This window comes from Colossoma macropomum, unplaced genomic scaffold (assembly GCF_904425465.1).
Source record: "Colossoma macropomum unplaced genomic scaffold, Colossoma_macropomum, whole genome shotgun sequence".
Classification (NCBI taxonomy): Eukaryota; Metazoa; Chordata; class Actinopteri; order Characiformes; family Serrasalmidae; genus Colossoma; species Colossoma macropomum.
Window position 1 is genome coordinate 21,561,751 of NW_023494807.1, and position 21,108 is coordinate 21,582,858.

General features: G+C 38.5%; 1 protein-coding gene across 3 annotated transcripts in view; it reads left to right on the forward strand.

Annotated features, from left to right (window-relative positions):
- LOC118797217 (ATP-sensitive inward rectifier potassium channel 10) overlaps positions 1-12,331 on the forward strand; it is a 14,055-nt gene extending 1,724 nt beyond the window's left edge. Inside the window, exons 1-6 of one of the 3 annotated variants that reach the window (XM_036556491.1) lie at positions 6,056-6,074; positions 6,587-6,929; positions 8,547-8,758; positions 9,471-9,602; positions 9,795-9,972; positions 10,885-11,279. In XM_036556491.1, the coding sequence (XP_036412384.1) occupies positions 6,587-6,929; positions 8,547-8,758; positions 9,471-9,602; positions 9,795-9,972; positions 10,885-11,279 (1,260 nt within the window). In that variant the 5' untranslated portion in view covers positions 6,056-6,074. Of the gene's footprint in view, positions 1-6,055; positions 6,075-6,586; positions 6,930-8,546; positions 8,759-9,470; positions 9,603-9,794; positions 9,973-10,884 lie in introns of those variants that run through there. The other 2 variants (XM_036556490.1, XM_036556492.1) reach the window with 2 other exon arrangements.
- Positions 12,332-21,108: the final 8,777 nt, after the last annotated feature.

The following is a 21,108-nucleotide window of genomic DNA, read 5'->3' on the forward strand; positions in this document are numbered from 1 at the left end:
AATTGAATGTATTATTTTTTCAGTTTACAAACTTTGCTCTAAATCTGTAAATGAAATGTAGGAGTCACACGTTAGCCTTCAAGTAGCCTCATAAAGGAGAAAGCAAAAGTGTTATACACATATGTGTGAGTTAATGTGCTCAGGAAGAAAATTTACTGTAATTCATTCCTAAAAATTGCTATAAACTGTACATAAATGTAATCTGAAAAGGATCTGGACCTTGAGAACCTGAAGGCCTAAACATCTGTATGCTGTACTATAGATGTTATTACTCTAATACTCTGTAGACTTTTCCATTCAGGTTTGCAGATGGCAGGGCTCTGGGCCCACAGAGAAAAAGAGTGAGAGAGAGAGAGTTGATTGCGAGGGAATGAAGAGATGGTGCATTTGAGTCCAGCCAAGGGGGGATTATTATCCACTTTGGAATACTAATGAGGGCCTTTTTTCACATCTCTCTCTCTCTCCCTCTCTCTCTCCCTCTCTCTCTCTCTCTCTCTCTCTCTCTCTCTCTCTCTCCCTCTCTCTCTCCATCTCCCTCTCTTGCTCCTGTCTTTCTTTCTTTCTTTCTTTTGCTCTGACTCTTTTCCTCTCTCTCTTTCCTCTATCTTTGTCTCTCACTCACACACACTTTTGTTCCTGATCTTTTGTTCCTTTCATCTGTGTTGTCAACAATGCATTCCATTATACAAGAGATAGCTCGATGGATGTGGAGAGAGAGAGCGACAGAGAGAGGGCAGCTGAGAAAAGTATCAGCAAGAAAGGGACAGAAAAATCTAAAGAAAAAATAACAATTTTCTCTTATTAGAATGCCATCAAACATTACCACTTTAACCCCATAAACTGCAGGCTTCTTCTTATTATTATTATTATTATTTTTATTATTTATTAAGTTATAAATTTTATGTATTGTACAGTAACTACTATGAATGATTCCTTAATAAAACACCACTTTTCAAAAAGTTTAAAATCACTGTTTTCTGTAATATAAAACCAATTGTGTTGCAGGTGCATGTGTAAAGTGATGTTATTAAAATACTACTACACTACAACTTTAGATCATTAATTTGGTGGGAGCTGTAAAAAAGTGCTAGATGTGCCGAGAATGATGAACTGAGATGTAGAAGAGTTCATAATGACTGTGAAAGCAAAGAATGAACATTGAGAATGCCTCATATTTAGTAGATTATCTGACAAAAATTAGATCAATAGATCATTATATGATTTTTGTTCATCACTTAATAATGTCTTTGTGTCCACATAAAACTGAATATTAAATAACACTGCTGATGAATTTGCATATTTTGTTGATTTTTGAGGTTAAAAGAAGCAAACACAACCTCTGCTCAACTATTTTTAATATGTATTGATACACAGTGACTTTGTGTTTGAAGAAGTCTAAAAATGGAAGAACAGAAAATAATAATTGTGCAATAATTTGGATGCCCTTCTGGTTATAAAGTCTCAGAACTTCATTGAATTGTTAGGAGTGGTTATTCATGTCAAGAATTGTCATTAGGAATTGTCAGCTGATGAGAATGCCAGAGCGTAGTTAATTCTCAGATTCTTCAAGCACTGTGCTAACACTGAGCTACCATCGCTACAAGCAACTGGCTGAGGATTTATAAAATTAAGCTAATTGATATCTACAAAGCAAATGCATAAAAAAATATCAAAGAAGTTTGAGCTTGCATTTACCATCGTCCAAAATGTAATTGAGAAATGGCAGCTGTGGAGAACTGTGGAAGTCAAGGCTAGATCTGGAAGACCAAAAAACTCTTAGATAGAGCTGCTCGTATGCTGACCAGAAATACAAAGCAAAACCTCTTTATGACAGCAAAGGACATTCAAAATGGTTTAACCAACACCATATAGCACTGCTTGCACAAACACGATCTGCATGGAAGAGTCACCTGAAGACTTTCGTCACAAAAGAAATGACGTATGCTAAACAAAGTCTAGATAAGCCAGAGGTGTTTTGGAAACAAGTGCTATGAACTTATTTAGTAAAAATTGAACTCTTTGCCCACAATCACCAAAGATATGTTTGGGAAGCATTGCACAAGTAGATGGAAGAATAGATTCCAGTTAATATTGAACTTAATAAGATAGAGGACTGTGCAAAAGACATTAAAGAATGGATGTCAAGTAACTTCCTCTTACTAAATTCGGACAAAACAGAAGTTCTTCTTCTTGGTCCAAAAGCTGCTAGGGATAATCTGCCTACGTTTACTCTTAAGCTCGATAATTTCTCAATTGCACTAGACGCATCTGTAAAAAGCCTTGGTGTCATGATCGATCCCAGTCTGGCCTTCGATGAGCATATTACCAATATTACCAGAATAGCTTTCCTCCACCTGCGTAACATCGCTAAATTAAGAAATGCACTGTCGCTACAGGATGCAGAAACGTTAGTTCACGCCTTTATCACGTCCACGTTAGATTACTGTAACGCTCTGCTTTCTGGTTGTTCCAGCCAAAACCTTAACAAGCTTCAGTTAGTCCAGAACGCTGCAGCCAGAGTTCTCACCAAAACCAGGAAATTTGACCACATTAGCCCAATTTTGTGTACCTTACATTGGTTGCCAGTTAAATTCCGCATTGAGTACAAAATTCTTCTTCTGACATATAAAGCTTTGAATGGCCTTGCTCCTCAGTACCTCAGTGACCTTATTTCCTATTATCAACCAACATGCCCACTTAGATCACAAGGTGCAGCTCATTATTAGTACCCAGAATAAATAAAGTTACGTCAGGGGGAAGAGCCTTTTCATACAATGCCCCCCAGCTTTGGAATAACCTACCAGTCTGTGTTCGGGACTCAGACACAGCCTCCATCTTTAAGTCTAGGCTAAAAACTTACCTGTTTAGTTGAGCCTTTGGTTAATTTGTTTTCCTAACTATGTCCCTCTTATCCCCCCCCCATCCCCCTCTTTTTCCCTGAGCTGAGCAGCTGCCTGTCCTAAGAGGGTCTGACGTGACTGATGCAGCCGGCGCACTGCACAGTGGTGTTAAACTGTATCCACTTATACTGTTTTGTGTCTGTGCTGTTATCTGGTGTCGACCAGAGGAGGATGGGTTCCCCTATTTGAGTCTGGTTCCTCTCAAGGTTTCTTCCTCCTGTTGAGGGAATTTTTCCTTGCCACTGTCGCCAAGTCTTGCTCACTGGGGGCTTGGACCCGGATTCTTTGTAAAGCTGCTTTGTGACAACATCTGTTGTAAAAGGCACTATATAAATAAATTTGACTTGACTTGACTTGACTTAATATCAAAAAATTCTAGCAAATGTGACACAGTTATGAAGCTGAAGCTGAAAAGAACCTGGCTTCTACAGCAGGACAGTGATCCAAAACATACCTCAAAATCTACCATGAACTGCTTCAAGAAACCCAACTGAAGCTTTTGGAATGATCCTTTGGTCCCTACAGTCCCCTGACTTCAACGTCATTTGTAATCTGTACGTAGACCTTAAACATGCTATGAAACAAGACCATGCAGGAACATTGCAGACCTAGAAGTGTTCAGGAAGAGTGGGTAAAAATTCAAGAATAAAAAGACTTCTCTGAAAGGGTACAAAAACACAAGCTGTGATAGCAGCATATGTAAACTATGTAGTAGTGTGGATCCATATATACTGACACTTGCAGTTTAAAAGTGATGCTGAAAGAGAAAGATAGAGAGAGGCAGAGAGAGAGAAAGAAGGAGAGAGAGTGTGTGTGAAAGGCAGGGAGAGAGAAACAACAGAAGCACAAAAACAAATTAGGATTGTGTTATTGTAATTATCTTAATTATAAACACTCCAGCTTGCGTAACTGCAGGGACAGTCTGGCGGGTATGAACAACTGCTTAGTGTTTGTTTGTTTTAGTGCATTTTCAGGACACAGATGAGCTCACTATATAGTGCAGGGGTGGGGTAAAATTAGATAAATTTACCCTACAGTATCATAATCAGCAGTTGTTTTGACTTTATAAAATGCTTTTTACTAAAGCTCCATGTCTCATTTAAAAACGACAGAGTAAAACAATTTATTTATGTGTGTTGAGGTTAAGGTTAGGGATAGGTTTAGGATTAAGCAGAGCAAATTTATATTAGAATACATATAAATATATATTGTTGCTGCCATATATCAGTTGGCTGATAATATCGATTGAGGGCAGCCTCAAAATGTGACAGGTCTAGTGATGGGTGAAGTAGCAGGTCCAGTGACACTGATGGGTCCGGTGGCAGTTCCAGTGGTAGGGCCAGTGGTGGGTGAAGTGGTGGATCTTGTGACAGTTTCCATGGCAGGTCAAGAGGCAGGTCCAATGACTGGTCCATGGTCCAAAGGCAGGTTCAATGACAGGTTCTGTGATGGTTTCAGTGGTAGGTCACTGGCGGGTCCAGTGGTGGGTCAAATGGCAAATCTAGTGGCAGGGCCTGTTGGAGGTCCAGTGGTAGATACAGTGATGGTTTGATTGCAGTGTCCGGTATAGTAGAGGTTTTTGTGGAACTGTTTTTTTCAGTCCCTTTCCCGCTTGCTCCCACAAGACGTCATCCCGCTCCTGTAGAAAATTGGGAACATTTGTCCCTCTCCTGCCTGTAACTGAAATGTTTTCGCCCACTTCCACTCACGCAGTGTCGTCAAGGTGAACTGACATCCAATATTTGACGTTTGCCTGTTCACAAATACATTAATCTCTGCTGAAATAACATGGTACTCATGGTCATCAGACTCACTGTGACTTCACCAAACGCCATTTATTCCCAGTAAACACAAAGCAAGAATTAAACCACAGAATGGTTATTTTGGGTATTTTGCTGGGCTGGGCAGCTGTGGCTGTTGGGCTGAAGGCTCCACCATCTCTGTAAACTACAAGAATTTGCATGTTGTTCACATGATTGATTACTTTGCAACTCTTTAAAATGACTTCATTCATTTTAATCGTTTTACTGTTATTATTTTATATTGTAAACTTTTTTTAGGTTTTTCATTAATTTGCGGAATTTCTCTTTGTGTATGCTTCGTCCTACTCCTGCCTGCAGTGGGCTGGTTACTTGTTGCTCCTGCACAGTGGCCAGCCCAGTGATTGGTACAGTGGTACATTGGTACAGTGGCAGTTCCAGTGGTAGGTCAGTGCTGGATCCAGTAATGGGTCTAGTGACAGATCCAGTGATGGGTTTAGTGATGTGTCCAGTGGCAGGTCCAGAGACTAGTACAGTGGCAGGTCTAGGGATGAGTACAGTGGCAAGTCCAGTGGTAGGTCAGTGGTGGATCCAGTGAAGGGTCACATGACACATCCAGTGGCTATTTCAGCAACAGGTCCAGGGATGGCCACCACTGAAAGTAGCAGGTGAAGTTGCTAGTTACTTCATTAGTCAATTCATTTTTTCTCAAAGTCTCATGTATCTCAAAAGATGCATTTCCCAACAACACTAGTTTTAGTATGATTTCCTCTAAATGTCTGTGGATTGATAACAAAAACATGCAAAAATATGTAAAAGCAAACATTTTCTATGAAGACAACTGATTAGACATAACGAGTAATTAACATTAAACAAACTCAGTAAGATATTATTGCTAATTTTGCTAATTTTTTGCCTTTTAAAATCAGTATCAGTCAGACCCTAGTGTCTATGTGTATTTGTGTGTGTGTGTGTGTGTGTGTGTGTGTGTGTGCGCGTGAACCTCTTGCATCCATTCCTCTAGACACACATGACTAGGCCATTCAAACAAACAGTAGAAAGCAGTGAGGAAGAGCAGCTGAGAGAAAGAGAGGTCCTTGTGTGGCCTAGCCAGAGAAGGATGATCACACCCAGAGACGAACAAAATGAGGGGAGAGGGAGAGGGAGAGAGAAGGAGATGACTAGATGGATAGCCTGGGAACTTGGAGAAAGTGACTTTTCTCGTTCACTTAATCCCTCAATCTCATCCATTCATTCTTTTCATCAACAAATGCTTCCTTTGTGCGTTTAAGGCAGCTCTCGAGTAAAGCAATACTGTGTCCCCCTTTTTTCATCAGATGCTTTGGCAGGTGCTTTTCCCTCTTGTGGTCAGGCTGAGGACTACAGTAGAGAGGTCAACCCAGAGTGCTTAAAGGTTCCCATAGAAGTTCAATGGGGTCGACTGTCAAATACTGTATTTCTGTCTGTCTGTTGACCAAAGAATTTCATATTTACAGTTCAAAAGTTTGAAATTATGCTATATATAAATATGATTTTAACATGCTGGTCCTATGCTACTTCACAGGCTTCTAATGATTTGTAGGATCCTGGAAAAGATATTGATGACTATAAAAGCTATATAGCATCAATAATAGTTTTAATAAAGTTAATATCCAGAATGCCTCATATTTGAAAAGTGGCGATAAATTCTCTTGGCAGAATACTTAACCAAAAATATTGTAAATAGATAAATAAAGTATATCATCTGTCATTTAATAACTTATAACTGTTCCCAAAATATTGTCATGATTCTGGTGTCTAGTTTGTATATACATTGTTTAAGATTTAAGTGGATCCAAATTATGAGTAATTTGTAGTACATTTTATACCTAGATCTAAGCCAGCAATAAAATAGCTAATGTGATGCATTTTTGTTGTTATTTGCAGATGACATCATCTGTGCCCACCTCTCCGCATGGCTCCGCCCACCAGAAGGTGTGCCACTGTCAGACGCAGACGGATGCCCTGAAGCCACTGCTGAGTGGGACAGGGCCCGGGAGCCAGACGCACCGCCGCCGCCGCCGTGTCCTGTCCAAAGACGGGCGGAGCAATGTACGCATTGAGCACGTGAGTGGGCGGGGAGCTCTGTATCTGCGCGACCCCTGGACCACCTTTGTGGACATGCAGTGGCGATACAAGCTAGTACTGTTCAGTGCCACTTTTGTTGGAACGTGGTTCACCTTTGGACTGCTGTGGTACCTGCTGGCCCTGGTACATGGAGACTTGCTGGGTAAGCAGCCTCACCTAGGAGGCCACTGTATCAACTAGACAGGCCAAAACACTGAAGTGAAACACAGAATGGTCAGTCATTTTTTTTAGCACAGTTCCAGTGCTCGTCCTGGTGTACCCCTGCCCTACACATTTTAGTAAGTCTGTTACCAGTGCCGGCTCTAGACTACAGGCGAGAGTCCCCTCAAAAAAAAAAGATATCTCTGGATATCACAAATGTTTTCAGTTATTAACTGTAATATTGCTACATAAAAAATAAAGAATATGTTACTTGAATATTTTACAAGTGAGACACTGGGCGGCCTTGTTTATTCATAACTAAATGCAATGTTTTGTTGTTGGGATATGCAAAGGAGCAAAAAATAGTTAAAATGCCTATCCATATCCATGATTTAATCTCATGGGGCTGTTTGTTGCCATCTCACTTCTTCAACTCATACCTTCAGTTATTGGCCTGTGTTGCTGTTGATTTTTCAGCTTAATGCAAAACACTGCAGAAAAATTAAGTCACACTGTGTAATATCACTAATACGTTAGCATACCTGCATCACATGCAGCTCTTTTCATACGAGTGTGCTTAATTTATTATTTTGCAGCTCCTTGTTAATGTGGCTTTGTCTGCGCCAACATACCATTATCAGTAACTGAGGTAATTGCTCATTCCATCTATAGCTGTCACTTTTAATTATATTGCTAATTGAGTTATTTACAGATTATTTTGATGATTAATTAAAAAATTCTAAGTTTTTAAAAGGGCCAAACAATAACAATCCATGCATAACCCTTTAAAGATTTCAAATTATTGGATGGATGAATGAATGAATGAATGAATGGATGAATGAATGAATGAATGAATGAATGAATGAATGAATGAAAATACTATAGCAAAAATGTGCACATATATGCATATGTCCTTCAGGATAAGACCAATAGGACAATGTAAAATATGCATTGATATTATCATCATACAAATCGCCAACTAATCATTGCCAATTAATTGAGAAGGTAACTCAAGAGGGGCTTATTCAGTTGATTAGTTGTATCATAAGGTGGATCAGGTTAGCTAACTGAAGCCCAAGTTGGACATTGTGTAATAGGAATATTCTTTACACTTTGTATTACGCAGGCTCAATTTTTGGTTAACGTTATTTGAGAAAACTGTATGCTTACACTAAAATGTGCAGAGGTTTAGGAACCACTGCCCTAGCAAACAGATTGCAGAGATGTCACAAGGAGAGTACTGCATTCTTTTCTTTCATATAAGAGTATGGACAACCTAACCTGCACTGCATACAACAAATCTGTACCAAATCCAGATGATATTCTGGTTAGATTGTCAATACTACTGGGAAAGAAAAGGAAGATAGAAAATAGGAGAAAATGGCATGAGAAGAGGGCTGTAGGGACACAGTAAAAGGAGAAAGGGAAAGGTGGTGGAGTGAGGGAGAGGACAAATTACAGATAGATAAAACTAGGTGATGTTAACAGTTGTTCTTTGTGCATTCTGGGAAATGAAATACTCAGAGCTCAAGTCTAACCAGCAGAGGTAACCAGAGCAGAAAAAGAACTCGTGACATATTAAGCAGGGTGTGTGTGTTATTTGTCTCCTCCCCTCCAGAGTTTGAGCCTCCGGCCAACCACACACTTTGTGTGATGCAGATGCAGACTCTGACAGGAGCGTTCCTCTTCTCCTTGGAGACACAGACCACCATTGGCTACGGCTTCCGTTGCATCACCGAAGAGTGCCCGTCTGCTATCGTCCTGCTTATCATTCAGCTCCTTATCACCACTGCCATGGAGATCTTCATCACCGGAACCTTCCTTGCAAAGGTGCACCATTTAGACACCTTTTGTTCACACTGAAAAACAAAATTCTGTGTTATTTCATGTTATTCGTGGGTGCAGAAACATAGAACGTTACCTCACTTTGAACTGGATAACATTACTTACTATAACAACTTACATGGACAAAGCTGAAGTTGGCTTATTTGCCAGTTTCTTATTTGAATTTTCCACCTTAAATGATGCACAAATTAGACACAAGCGTTTTAACATGTGCTTACATGTTAAAAATGGGTCTTTACATGAAAAAGCATCTCTCCATGCCTTTTTGCATAACCAATAGTGGCATGCAGCCATCTCATAAAAGTTGTCTCATGATGGATAATTTAAGCTTTGACAGTCTCTTATTTATTTTATGTGGAAAAAGGCATAAGGATGCAATAACTCAGTGCCATTAACCATGAAGATCTTACATTCTGTAATAATTTCATTAGAAATTGTTTTATGGTTAGAAATCTGGGGACTACATTTCAAGGCCCAGTGATTGTGCTAAGATGATGTCAGTGAAACATCAACAAATTCGTCATTACCAAGTACTGCATTTATGATGCTTTATCCTTTCAATACCTCTTTGCCAGGCATCAAATAAACCTGTTGTGTCATTTAGCATTTTATTACCTTTGATGAATCCTTTTTTTCACTGTCTTTCTCTCTGTCTGTTCCCCCTTTTCTCCCAATTCCTCTCCCTGCCCTGCTTCAGGTGGCTCGGCCAAAGAAACGTGGTGAGACAGTCCGCTTTAGCCAGCATGCAGTGGTAGCCAATCACGATGGGAGGCCATGTCTCATGATTAGGGTGGCCAATATGCGCAAAAGCCTCCTACTGGGCTGCCAGGTAAATGGGGGAGGAGCTTGTAATCATAGTCATAGTCGCCCAGCCTATTTCACATTTTTTGTCCATTGTCACCTGATGCAGTTAGGATAGTAGTAATCCATCCTGTGGACCTACTGGCCTATATGCTATAATGTTTACGTACTGCTGAATGTGTATTATGAACACAAACTTAACTGAAAAGGCACTTTGCAGGTGACAGGGAAGCTGCTGCAGCCATGCGTGTCTAAAGAGGGCGAGACGGTGCGTCTGGACCAGAGAAACGTCACCTTCAGTGTGGACACAGCCAGCGAGAGTCCCTTCCTCATCCTTCCCCTCACCTTCTACCACACTATTGACAATGACAGCCCACTTAGAGCATGGGCAGCCAAGGGTACATTTACAATATGTGTGTGTGCATGTATGAATGAAAAGTGTAAGATCTAAAAGTATGCCAAGATTGCACTAGTAGAGGGAGCTAAATCGTTAGGATATTACCCACCCCACCACTATAACAGAGAAACATTTTTGATTGTTAAACACAACACTCAAATGCTACCTCACATTTAACTGGGGAACATTGAAGCTGAAGGTGACTTCTTGTTTGCCAGCTTATTTAAATTTTCCACCTTAAAAACAGTTACAGTTTGGTACCTTAGACACAATGATGCTGTGTTTACATGTTAAAAAGGGGTCTTTAAATGAAAAAAGCATCTTTCTGTGTCTTTTTGCATGACCTGTAGTGGCATACAGCTATCTAATAAAAGTTGCCTCATGATGGGTGACCTAAGGTTTGACAGTCTCTTATTTATGGAAAAAAGGCATGAGAAAAGGCATGAGAATGGAAGAACTCAGGATTTGGCAATGACACTATCAGTGTTACTTGAAAATGTGGGAATTTTAGAAAGCAGTTTTCGGACCAGTAGTGAAAATTGTTCTGTCTTGATGTAATTTAAGAAAGTTGGAAATCAATCACAGTTTTAGATTGTGGATTATGGAACTAATGAAAAAGGAGTGAGATAAATCTGAGTGCCATCTTCATAAAAGTAGAAGTTAAGACTGTGTCACTGAATGATATGACCAAGAAGAAGCATATACAGTATATGGTGAAAAGGAGGGCACAAATTAAACATCCTTGAGAGGCACCTTGTGTAATTATGAAGTAGGATATGACAAAATGTATCAGATGCTGCCCTGAGATCTAACAGTATAAGAATCTTGAGGGCACCAAATGGACTGAAACCGTCTAGTCTGAATCTAATCTAAAGCTTTACTGAAGATTTTCTTTTTTCTCTCTCTGTCTCAGGTGGGGGGTGGACAGACCCAGAGCTGGCGGATTTTGAGCTGCTAGTGATGATGAGCTCTACAGTGGAACCCACCTCTGCCACTTGCCAGGTGCGCACGTCCTACCTGCCTGACGAGATCCTCTGGGGCTATGAGTTCCCGCCCATCGTCTCTCTGTCTCCAATGGGCAAATACGTAGCGGACCTTGCCTACTTTGACAAGGTCATCAAGGCCAAGACCCCACCCCTTTTCAAAGAGTCACCGCCTTCCAACCGTCAAAATTACAGTAGTAGCGGAGGAGTTGAGGGAGGGGACCCAGAGAAGATGCAGTTAGAGCAAAGTTACAGAGAAAGAGGGGAAGAGCGAGGGAGGATGAGAGACAGTAGCCCCTTTAGCGTTAGAATCAGTAATGTGTAAAAACACATACACATTTACATGAACAGTATGTTCCACACTGAATGGACTGCATGGAACTGTACTGATTGCAGGGTCAGAATGAAGAATGTACTTTAGTTTTAATGTCAATGACACTACTGCTATAAAGAAGCTGCACTTTAGAGTCTCCTAAAAAAGCAACACTGGAAATCCTTGTTATAATCTGGAGCTTGTTTGACACTTTAATATTCAGTACCTCCCTCCTCTTTCTACTAAAATCACTGGGACTCCATAGACATTAGAACGATAGTATTTAATTTTGGTCTGTTCATTGTAATTTAACAATTTTAACCGTGTTGCCTTCAAGAAGGCAATAGTGAAACAATAGCTCCATCTAGTGGTTGTACTGTACTGAACCACCTCAAGGAGTTTTGCACTGGAACCCTAGTAATGCAGCCCAGCTGCTTTTCACTAGAGCCTTTTATGATCTTCCTGAAATGCCTGGACATTGAATATAAACATTTAGCTGTTGAGGATATAGACAATGATAATAATGAGGATGGCAGCAAAGATAACGATGACAGTGTAATGACTGTGTTGACATTGAAATGCATGTTAGTTCTGATGAGGACTGAAAGTGTGTTTACAATTGGACAGAATGTTTCTGTATGTTTCAGTATGAAGCTGCTTAGCTATTTCTGATGATCACATCATTTTTTATGAATTGTGACAATTTGACACTGTTAACGAATTGCCTTTATTACTTATTACCTCACCAGATATTATTATTACAGCACTTAAGAATCAAATTAACTCTGAACAATAGATTTTTTTGTCTTCCTGTCTATGCCGCTGCTATGTTAGTGTTGCTGCCATGCTAAGAATGGTCCACTACCCAATTAATATTTGGTCAGCAGTGGTCCCTTTCCATTAATGGATGTGGTAGAAGGGGTGCAATAACAGATGGGCTACAGTCAACAACTGTAAACCTACACAGTGTACCTATATAGTAGGTGTTTCTGGTAAAACGGCCAGTGAATGTGGGTACAAGGTAGGTGTTTCTAATAAACTGGCCACTATTAAAAATACTGTAATATGTTTACTTCTTCCTGCTCTGCTCAAGAAGGATCCTCTTTTCATACTACTCTAGTATGATTAGCAGTGCTCTCATTAGCAGTGCTGCCCTATCTTCAAACTAAGCAAAATATGTGCCATAATCATGGGATGCGATTCTAGTCAAAACAGCCAAGTACTAGTTATTGATTTTTCAGGAAAAGAGCAGAAAACAAAGTTTTAACAAAAAATTACACAGAATCCTGTCATTTTCAGTATTTAGAGTGTCCACTTTTTGCCTTTATTACAGTTTCCGTTCTTTATAAGGAACTAACTTTCAGTTTTTCAGAGAAATCTGCAAGGTTTTTTTCCACATCTCCAAAGTTCAGTCTTAGAAGTTGTTTGCACTTTTTTAATTCTAATGATCCAAGTAATCCCAAACACATTCAGTGATGTTGAGGTCTGGACTCTGGGGTGGTCAGTTTATTGTTCTGAAAACACCAGCCGCTTGATTTTCTCCTCTCTCTCAAAGATGAAAGTTTTAAGTGCTGTTTATCTGATAGTAACAGTTTGGTGTCTACCAGGTTTTGGAGTTCCATTTTTTCTGTACCTTTTAGTAATTTTTGAACTGCAGTTTTGAAAATGTTTTTTTTTTTTCACTTATTTACCTTTTTTATGTAAGTTTATCTTTTGTGTAATCTTCTCAGAATTATCTCTTGAAAAATTAATAACTTAATGGCCATTTTGACTGGAAATGAAATAAGTGAAGGGTGGTCTCTGACTTTTGCACAGTACTCGATATTCACACGTACCTGAGACAAAGAGAAACACTATGCAACATTTAGTGCTCTCAAAAGTGGTAGCTGTGAATTGCGTGCCACTCTGATCCAAGAATTGCAGTTGAAGATGTCGATCAAACTTTGATAAGAATCCACTTCCATGGCAATGAGTCATTTGGAAGCTGTGCCAGCAAAAAATATCCCAACTCTTATCAAAATACAAATGTAAGCGCCTGGAGTTTTCTACACTTCACTGGAATCTAGAGTGGAAGTGCGTTGTCGGGTCAGGAGAAACCAAAACAGGTTTGGTGTAGAAGAAACACATGGGTAGTCAGAAAATAATCATGGAAATGCAGTGCTAGATATGTTTCAGGGCTGTTTCCTTCAATTTGAACCTGCCATGGACTCAGATTTGGTCTACTTACTGGATACTGGATCTTCAGCAGGTCATTGCTTTCTTCCATGTCAACACACTGACCTGTAATGAAGCTTTTTCAATGGCCGGACCTGAAACCTGTTGGAAAAACATAAGCTGAGTCTAATTTGAGGAAAGATCTCAAAACTCAAACATTGCTGAGAGTGATATTATCAAAGGGAGAATTAGTCAAGACAATGATACATTGCATTGACTTAATAGAAATGTGTACATCATTTCCACATGGATAAAATATCTAAATATTTTATTCATTAAAATATTAATATTATATACATCTGCATGCAGATATGGGCTGGCAGCTTCAGGTAATGTTCAACCATCAGAATGGGGGAAAAATGTGATCATAGTGATTTTGACCATGGCATGATTGTTGGTGCTAGATGGGCTAGTTTAAGTTTTTCTATAACTACTGATCTCCTTGGATTGTCACTCACAGCAGTCTCTCGAGTTTACTCGGAGTGCTGCAATAAAGAAAAAACATCCAGTGAACAGCAGTTCTGTGAAAGGAAATGCCTTGTTGATGAGAGAGGTCAGCAGAGAATGGTCCGAATTGGGTTCAAGCTGACAGAAAGGTTACAGTATCCCAGAAAAACACTTTTGTGGTGAACAGAAAAGCATCTCGGAATGCACAACATGTCAAACCTTGAGGGCTACAACAGCAGAAGATCATGTCGAGTTTCGTTTCTGTCAGCCAAAAACAGAAAGCTGAGGCTGCATTGGGCACAGGCTCACCAAAACTGGACAGGTGAAGACTGGAAAAACTTGAGTTGATAAATTTCAATTTTTGCTAAGGCACACAAATGGTAGGGTCAGAATTGGGCACCAGCAGCATGGATCCAGGGGAATGTTATTTGCCCACTTTGGGCCTGTTAACCCCTTACATGTCCGGGGATTTATTAAACACTCCTATAACCTAAAAATAGTTCAGTCAGTTTGCATTGTCCTTGTAGTTACTGAATAATAAGCCTTAGTATGTAATAAGTCTGGGATTTTAAGGGTTTAATACCAATCAATCATTGCTTGAATGTCACAGCCTATTTGAGTGTTGTTGCTGACCATGTGCATCCCTTTATGGCCACCGTTGAGCATCTTTCAGTGGCTACTGCCAGCATGATAATGCACCATGTCACAAAGCAAAAGTTGTCTCAAACTGGTTTAATGAACATGACAGTGAGCTCAGTGTTCTTCAGGGGGCCTTCCCAGTCACAGGATCTGAATCCAATAAAACACCTTTGGGTTGTGGTAGAATAGGAGAGTCGCAGCATGAAAATGCACCCAAGCAATCTGCAGGAATTGTATGATGCAATCATTTCAACATGGAGAGCAAAGGGAGACCCTACCCAGTATTGGTTCTAGGACTGCTATCATCTGAATATCACTGCTATGAGGACAAAACTTTGTATCTCCATTTTTTGGTTATTTTGTTTTTCAGTTTTTGACATTATTTGAAAACGCCTGTTGCCCATTATATTTTGTGTAAATTTCATGATGATTGGGCCAAAAGAAATAACCCAAAATTGCTTAGAAAAAAATTTTGATTACATTGAAAGTAAAGTATATTTTTTTCTTCTGTAAAGCTACTATTTTGGAGATATGAGGTTTTGTTCTGACAGCAGTGATATACTTATTACATATTTATTGTTCTGAATCACCTGTGTAGTTCACAAACGTGTATTGTTGGGAGAGTAGGTAGGACCAGAAATACTTTTTTGTAGAACAAATTAACACATGCACATGCCTAAGAGGAACAATCTTGCAAGCACAAGTCTGGGCTTGCAGTATGTTTCCTAATTTACATAATATCTAGAGAGTTAAGGAGAAAACTCCTGTTCCTTGTCATATATTTTACTTGCAAAGCTTCCAAATTTGAATACTCTTAGGAAAAGTGGGAAAACATATTCCTAGAAATAGGTTCTGATTTCAACTGTCAGTGGAGGTTTGTGCACAAACTATACAGTGATGTAGTAGCACTGACTATTACTGTAATAACTTTTCGTTATTTTGATTGAGGTCTCTAAATAAAGCCATTTACAGGGTGGCGAAAACGTGAATGATTGTACTTATTGTAAAAACTTAAATGACTACTTTTCTTAGGTATCGTTACATATGCTTTACTATTGGTATACATTGTTGTACTTAGGTATTCAATTTCAATACTCAAGTACAAATCTCCCAAATTGATACTTAAGTAATGCAAACTATAATAGTTGTGCCGTACTCCAGGATTATTACTGTAAAATACTTTTACAGTTACAGTTTGACGTAATTCTTAAATGGTTAATGCAGTATTTTTAAACACCTTAAATTCAAATTGAAAGTCTCACATCTTGATTGTTTCATTTCAGGCAGAATTACAAAAATTGTGTCACTGTCCAAATACTTTTGGACCTGACTGTGTATCTCATGTGCATTTTTGCTCCATACTTCCACATTTAAGTAAAATAAATTATCCATACTTTCATTAAGTGTAATTTATCTGTATTTTTTCCATGCCTGAGCATTAATAAAAAAGTCCTGAAAAAGTAATGAAACCAATGAATATCTGAATTGTGTCCAGATATTTGTCCCACAACTGCACACAACTACTCACACATTACAAAATGACACGCTGTTGCTCGAAAGTAAATATAACTGAATTTAGCAACATAGGTTTTAAGCCTGTAATTTAACAATGTGTAAGATACAAAAATTGTTATTGCTTGTAGAGGAATCTATGGTTCCCATAGTCTTTTCGATCTGTCTGCACTGACCGATACTCATAGTGGACCAATTCTTTTCAAAACTTTACCAGTTGACTGACTTGTTGCTGTAGCAGCTCAGTCTATAAATACATTATACTAAGCGTTGTCAGTGTTTCATAACCAACAGACCCTGAAGTGCTCCAAACTGCCTATGCTTGCATGTGTGACTATACATTTGTGCATTAAAAGCAAATTTGTTTAGCACTGGATCAAATCTAAGTCACAGGTAAAGGTGGGGGTGGGATATGGTTAAGCCTATAGGGGGAGAAGCGTCTACAATACTAATGCATGAAGAGCGATGAGTGAGAAGCAACTCTGAAAGATTTCATTTGTGAGTAAAAATGACAAGGATCATAACATAGTGATAAACTACAGGTCATAAACAAAGATGTGAGACTTTGGTAAAAAAATATTTACTGTTTAGAACCTGTAAGCCGACCCCTGACACTGCCCAAGGTCAGAATTAAGTATTTAACTCAGTCATATCAATATCTGAAAATGAAGTTGAGCACAAATCTGAAGAAATTTCAAATCAATGCAAATTCAAACCATATGGCTAAAAAGGGAGTTTCTATCACTCACTCTGAATCATAATATATTTAGTGTTTTGCTCACATGGGACTACTAATTTTTAACACAAGAAAATCGAAGCATGGAAATGATATATAATCCACAAATTTCTGCCTAATGTTAGATGTTCATCCAAAGTACAACTATACAACATTGCATTTGACTTGATCTCTAGTCCCAGTTGTATTTCATTTCCTTTACCTTACTAAATGTATTTGCTGGGCATGAATAGGTTGAAGCACTGGCCTAAAAATAAATTTCCATTTATGGACAGTGCTGAGAGGATGAGGTTGAAAAAAAAGCTTTTTCCTTTTGTAACACCCCCAACTTTTAATGACTATGTAAACAAGTGGGAAATAACACAGAAAGGATGGATGGGAAGAAAAAGAGAGGTTACAATACTGACAGTGTTTCTATTTTAAGGAAACAATATGTTTGTTATATGACTCCAGAGTTATTCTGATGTAACCATTTCCCTTACCAGCTTAATGACTCACATACATAATACATAATAGCACATCAACAAAACAAGCCATTTGCATTGTAGGTGTTATATAGAGAAAAATAGGAAAGTGGCATTATTTAAACCCCTTTTCACTGTAGATAGCAAATGCAATTTTGGCATGTTTTGGGAAGGTCCCTCGGTTGAACTATACATTTTTTCCAACAATAACATTGATGGAACACATCATCATCACTGTCAAAAAAAAACAAAAAAAAACATGGACCTCCAAAATGGCAACTTTACAGAAGAAGGCAAAATGTAACTTGTAATGGAAGTTATTGTAGAGAGGTTTTATTCCAAGTAATTTTCATCTTCATAAGTGAGCAAAAAAGTGTTTTATTGTGTTTCAATTATGTTTTTTTCATTGTGGCAGTTGTACAGGATTATTGTGCTGTCTGTTTTATCTTGGCACAGCTGTCTGTGTGGAGAAGTGTGAATTGTTTTCACAGTAGGGGGTTCTCACCCCCCCCTTTCACCCATCATTGCTTGCTAGCAGCTCAACACAGAGTCACTACATTTCACATGTAGAGACACAGCAGTGTCCTAGTTATTTATAGTTGGAATGGATTGAGTATTCAAACTCAAAATAAATTGCAAGGTATTGTTGGTAAAGTTTTAAAGATAATTGGAAAACCTTTTCCATCAGTCAACTCTGTTTATTCTCCATTAACAGAACAATTACAATTTCCTATTGCAATAAGGTTTTAACCTCTTCTGAGTTGTGTATATCATTATACGATTTCCAGTCTTTGTAAGATTGCATTGATAAAATTACTGTGTATTGTATTGTATTGTATATTGTTTAATGTATGCATGTGTTACACATGTTTGGAAAATGAAAAATCATTTTATTTGATACTATTTATTAAAAATATCCTGGTTAATTTCCATTCCATTGGCAGAATGGTCACTGGGGGCCTGTAGAAAGTGCCCCCTATTCCCTTAGTCTTCTTATATGCAAATGTGATATTGCAATGGCAGAAAACTGTAGTGCTCAACAACATGTTCTCAGCATTATAAATAGAAAATTTATCATTTTGGATAACTAGCATGAATCCATCCTAGATAAGCTTCATCATCATGACAGGAAAAACAGTGATGCCATCTCTATGCAAATAGAGGCCAGTTCTGCAGTTGTATCTGAATACTAAAGGATAAGTTCCTTTGTGTTACATTTCCTGCTGATTGTGTGCCTTTTTAATTAACAGTCAATGGAAATCCAATAGCTTTTGTACTCTATGTAGATGGACATAGTTCTAACAATGACAAAAAAGCAACATATTATTATCCAACAAAAACATGAAGGCAAAAGTGTCCTTCTAAATCAGACTAATTACATTCAAATGCACAAATATTATCATAATAAAAAACCCTGAAGTCAGTGTACTATTGCCATGGCTTGGAATGTTTTCCCGATTCCTTTATCCCACAAGACAGATATTAATTTACGTTACATTACTAACAGCATAATAATCTTTTTCTCAGGAGCTCAAAATGTTCAAAGGATGAGAGGAGCCCCACTGCAAGCCCCACTGGGTCCGTTTTTCACACTGACCACTCTGGGGCCTTTAAAAAAGGACAGAAGAGGACTTAGCCAAATAAAGCACACCAGGACAGAAAATCTCCAGGACCATATTAATAACACACATGTGCTTAGAGATCTTCTCCCTCTTCAACTTCCTGTAGAGTTCTGTGCAAATGGACCCCAGTCTCAGCCCTGGAACCTTCAAACAGCTCACTAGGCCTACTGACTGTCCTCAAGCACATCTGATTCACCTCAGCAGCTACAAACCAAGCCTGTTATTAGTTCAATCAGGTGCCGTCAGAGCACAAACATTAAACTGTGCAGAGGAGGGGCCAGTGGGCATTTTCAAACATTTTGACTACAGGTGAAAAACAAAGCAGAGTGATGACCTTAAGCTGTGGATGTTCAGGCTATAAACACTAAACGGTCACTGGGGCGGTACACCTCTTGTCACTGGGATGGTACCTTCAAGGCTAGGGAACATAATTATACCATAAACCATAGCAATTATATTTTCTAAGCTGTATTGACTCCATACACTTTTTATTTTATTGTTCTGTTTTAAAACATCAGGTTATGAAAAGATACAAATACATGCTTTTCACCTGGGAAAAACTTATTTAGCGTCCACAGTTGGACCTTAAAACCACTGTTGTGACTTTGAGGGTACATTTACATTGTTTGTAGCTTGATGAACAAAAACTGTACCTGCACAGAACCTTTATTTCTAACAGTGTATAAACCCCTTAAAATCCCAGGCTTACTACTTACTAAGGCTTACTATTGAGTAATTACAATAACAACAATGCAAACTGGCTGAGTTATTCTTAGGTTATAGAAGTGTGCAATAAAACTTTGGACCTGGCAGTGAGTCCTGGCCATTTACTACTAATACTACTTATTCTAATGCTTGTACTATTGGTTTTAGAGGTTAATATAAGTCAGCCCATCCTATACAGAGAACAGACTTCTGCACATTTTTATGCTCAAACACTGTTTATTTGCTAAATTTAATTGGGGAAAAAAATAAGACATAAAATGTGGCCTGTGCAAAATTTATGGCAAATTTTATATTTTATGATTAATTTTTCAATATGGTAAACTCAGCAAATAAATATAAATTCTGCACTAAAAGTTGCAGAAGAATGTCATGTTTAAGTGTGCTCTCTGTAGAGGATAGATTAATGTATTTTCACTTAGAAAATCAACACAAAATGTAAAATAACCTTTACATATGCAGAGGTTCTTTAAAGGCCTATTTCATGGAAAACCAAATTCCACTTGATTTTTTTTTTTTTATAAAGAATGTGATTAACTTATTTGCAAACATTCTTGAAGTTTCAAAATGTACTGGTCACTCCTCTATCCATGCAGGCCATATACAAACTATGCTGCACAGGCCATTTTGAGTTGTTTCTGTGATGTCACAAGAACAAACACACCTATTCAGGCTGCAGCGGGTTAGCCCCGCCCATTCAAACTGAAGTTATGAGGAGTGTTTCAGTCTGCATTGCTTTTAGAACGATACACAATATAGGGCAGCCAATCAGAACAGTTTATTTACATATATCTCAAAGGCCTATGAACAAAAACATCTTGTTTAATTGTAGAGATAAAGAGAGCTTGGGAAATGATCACAACAGTAAATTATGGCAAGTGGGCCTTAGGGGAAAAAATTTGGCCCACTTAACCTGAAAATGTTCTTCACCATTGCACATCTCGTTTACAAAAACGTTTGAAAGATTCTTCAGGGAATCAAAAGGGGGATCTTCTGTGGCATAGCAGCTCCAAAGAATCCTTTTTGGAAATACATTTGCGCTGTGTTTTCCTTCATTGATCACTCTGCCAGACCAACCTAAAACGTCCAGAGCTTCAGCTAAACCACACATCAGGGACCCATGACAGTGGTTCTCGGTTTTGTTCAGTTGTAGTGGTTTTCCTGCCAGTGCTGTGGAGTGACTAATCGCAGTAGTATGCAAAAGTTTGACACCCAGATCAAATGACATGTTTTGTCGATTTTCTAAGTGAAAATATGTTCACACATCCTCTACAGGGAACCGACTGTAAGATGGCATTTTACTGCATGTTTTAGTCCATGATTTCTGTTTATTTGCGGGGAAATTGGATAGTGGGGAAAAAAAGCATAAAATACAAAATGTGCCATTACTTTTGTACAGGCCACATTTTATGTTTTTATTTTTCCCCCAATATATTAAATTCAGCAAATAAACAGTAACTGTGTATTAAAATATGCAGAAGGAT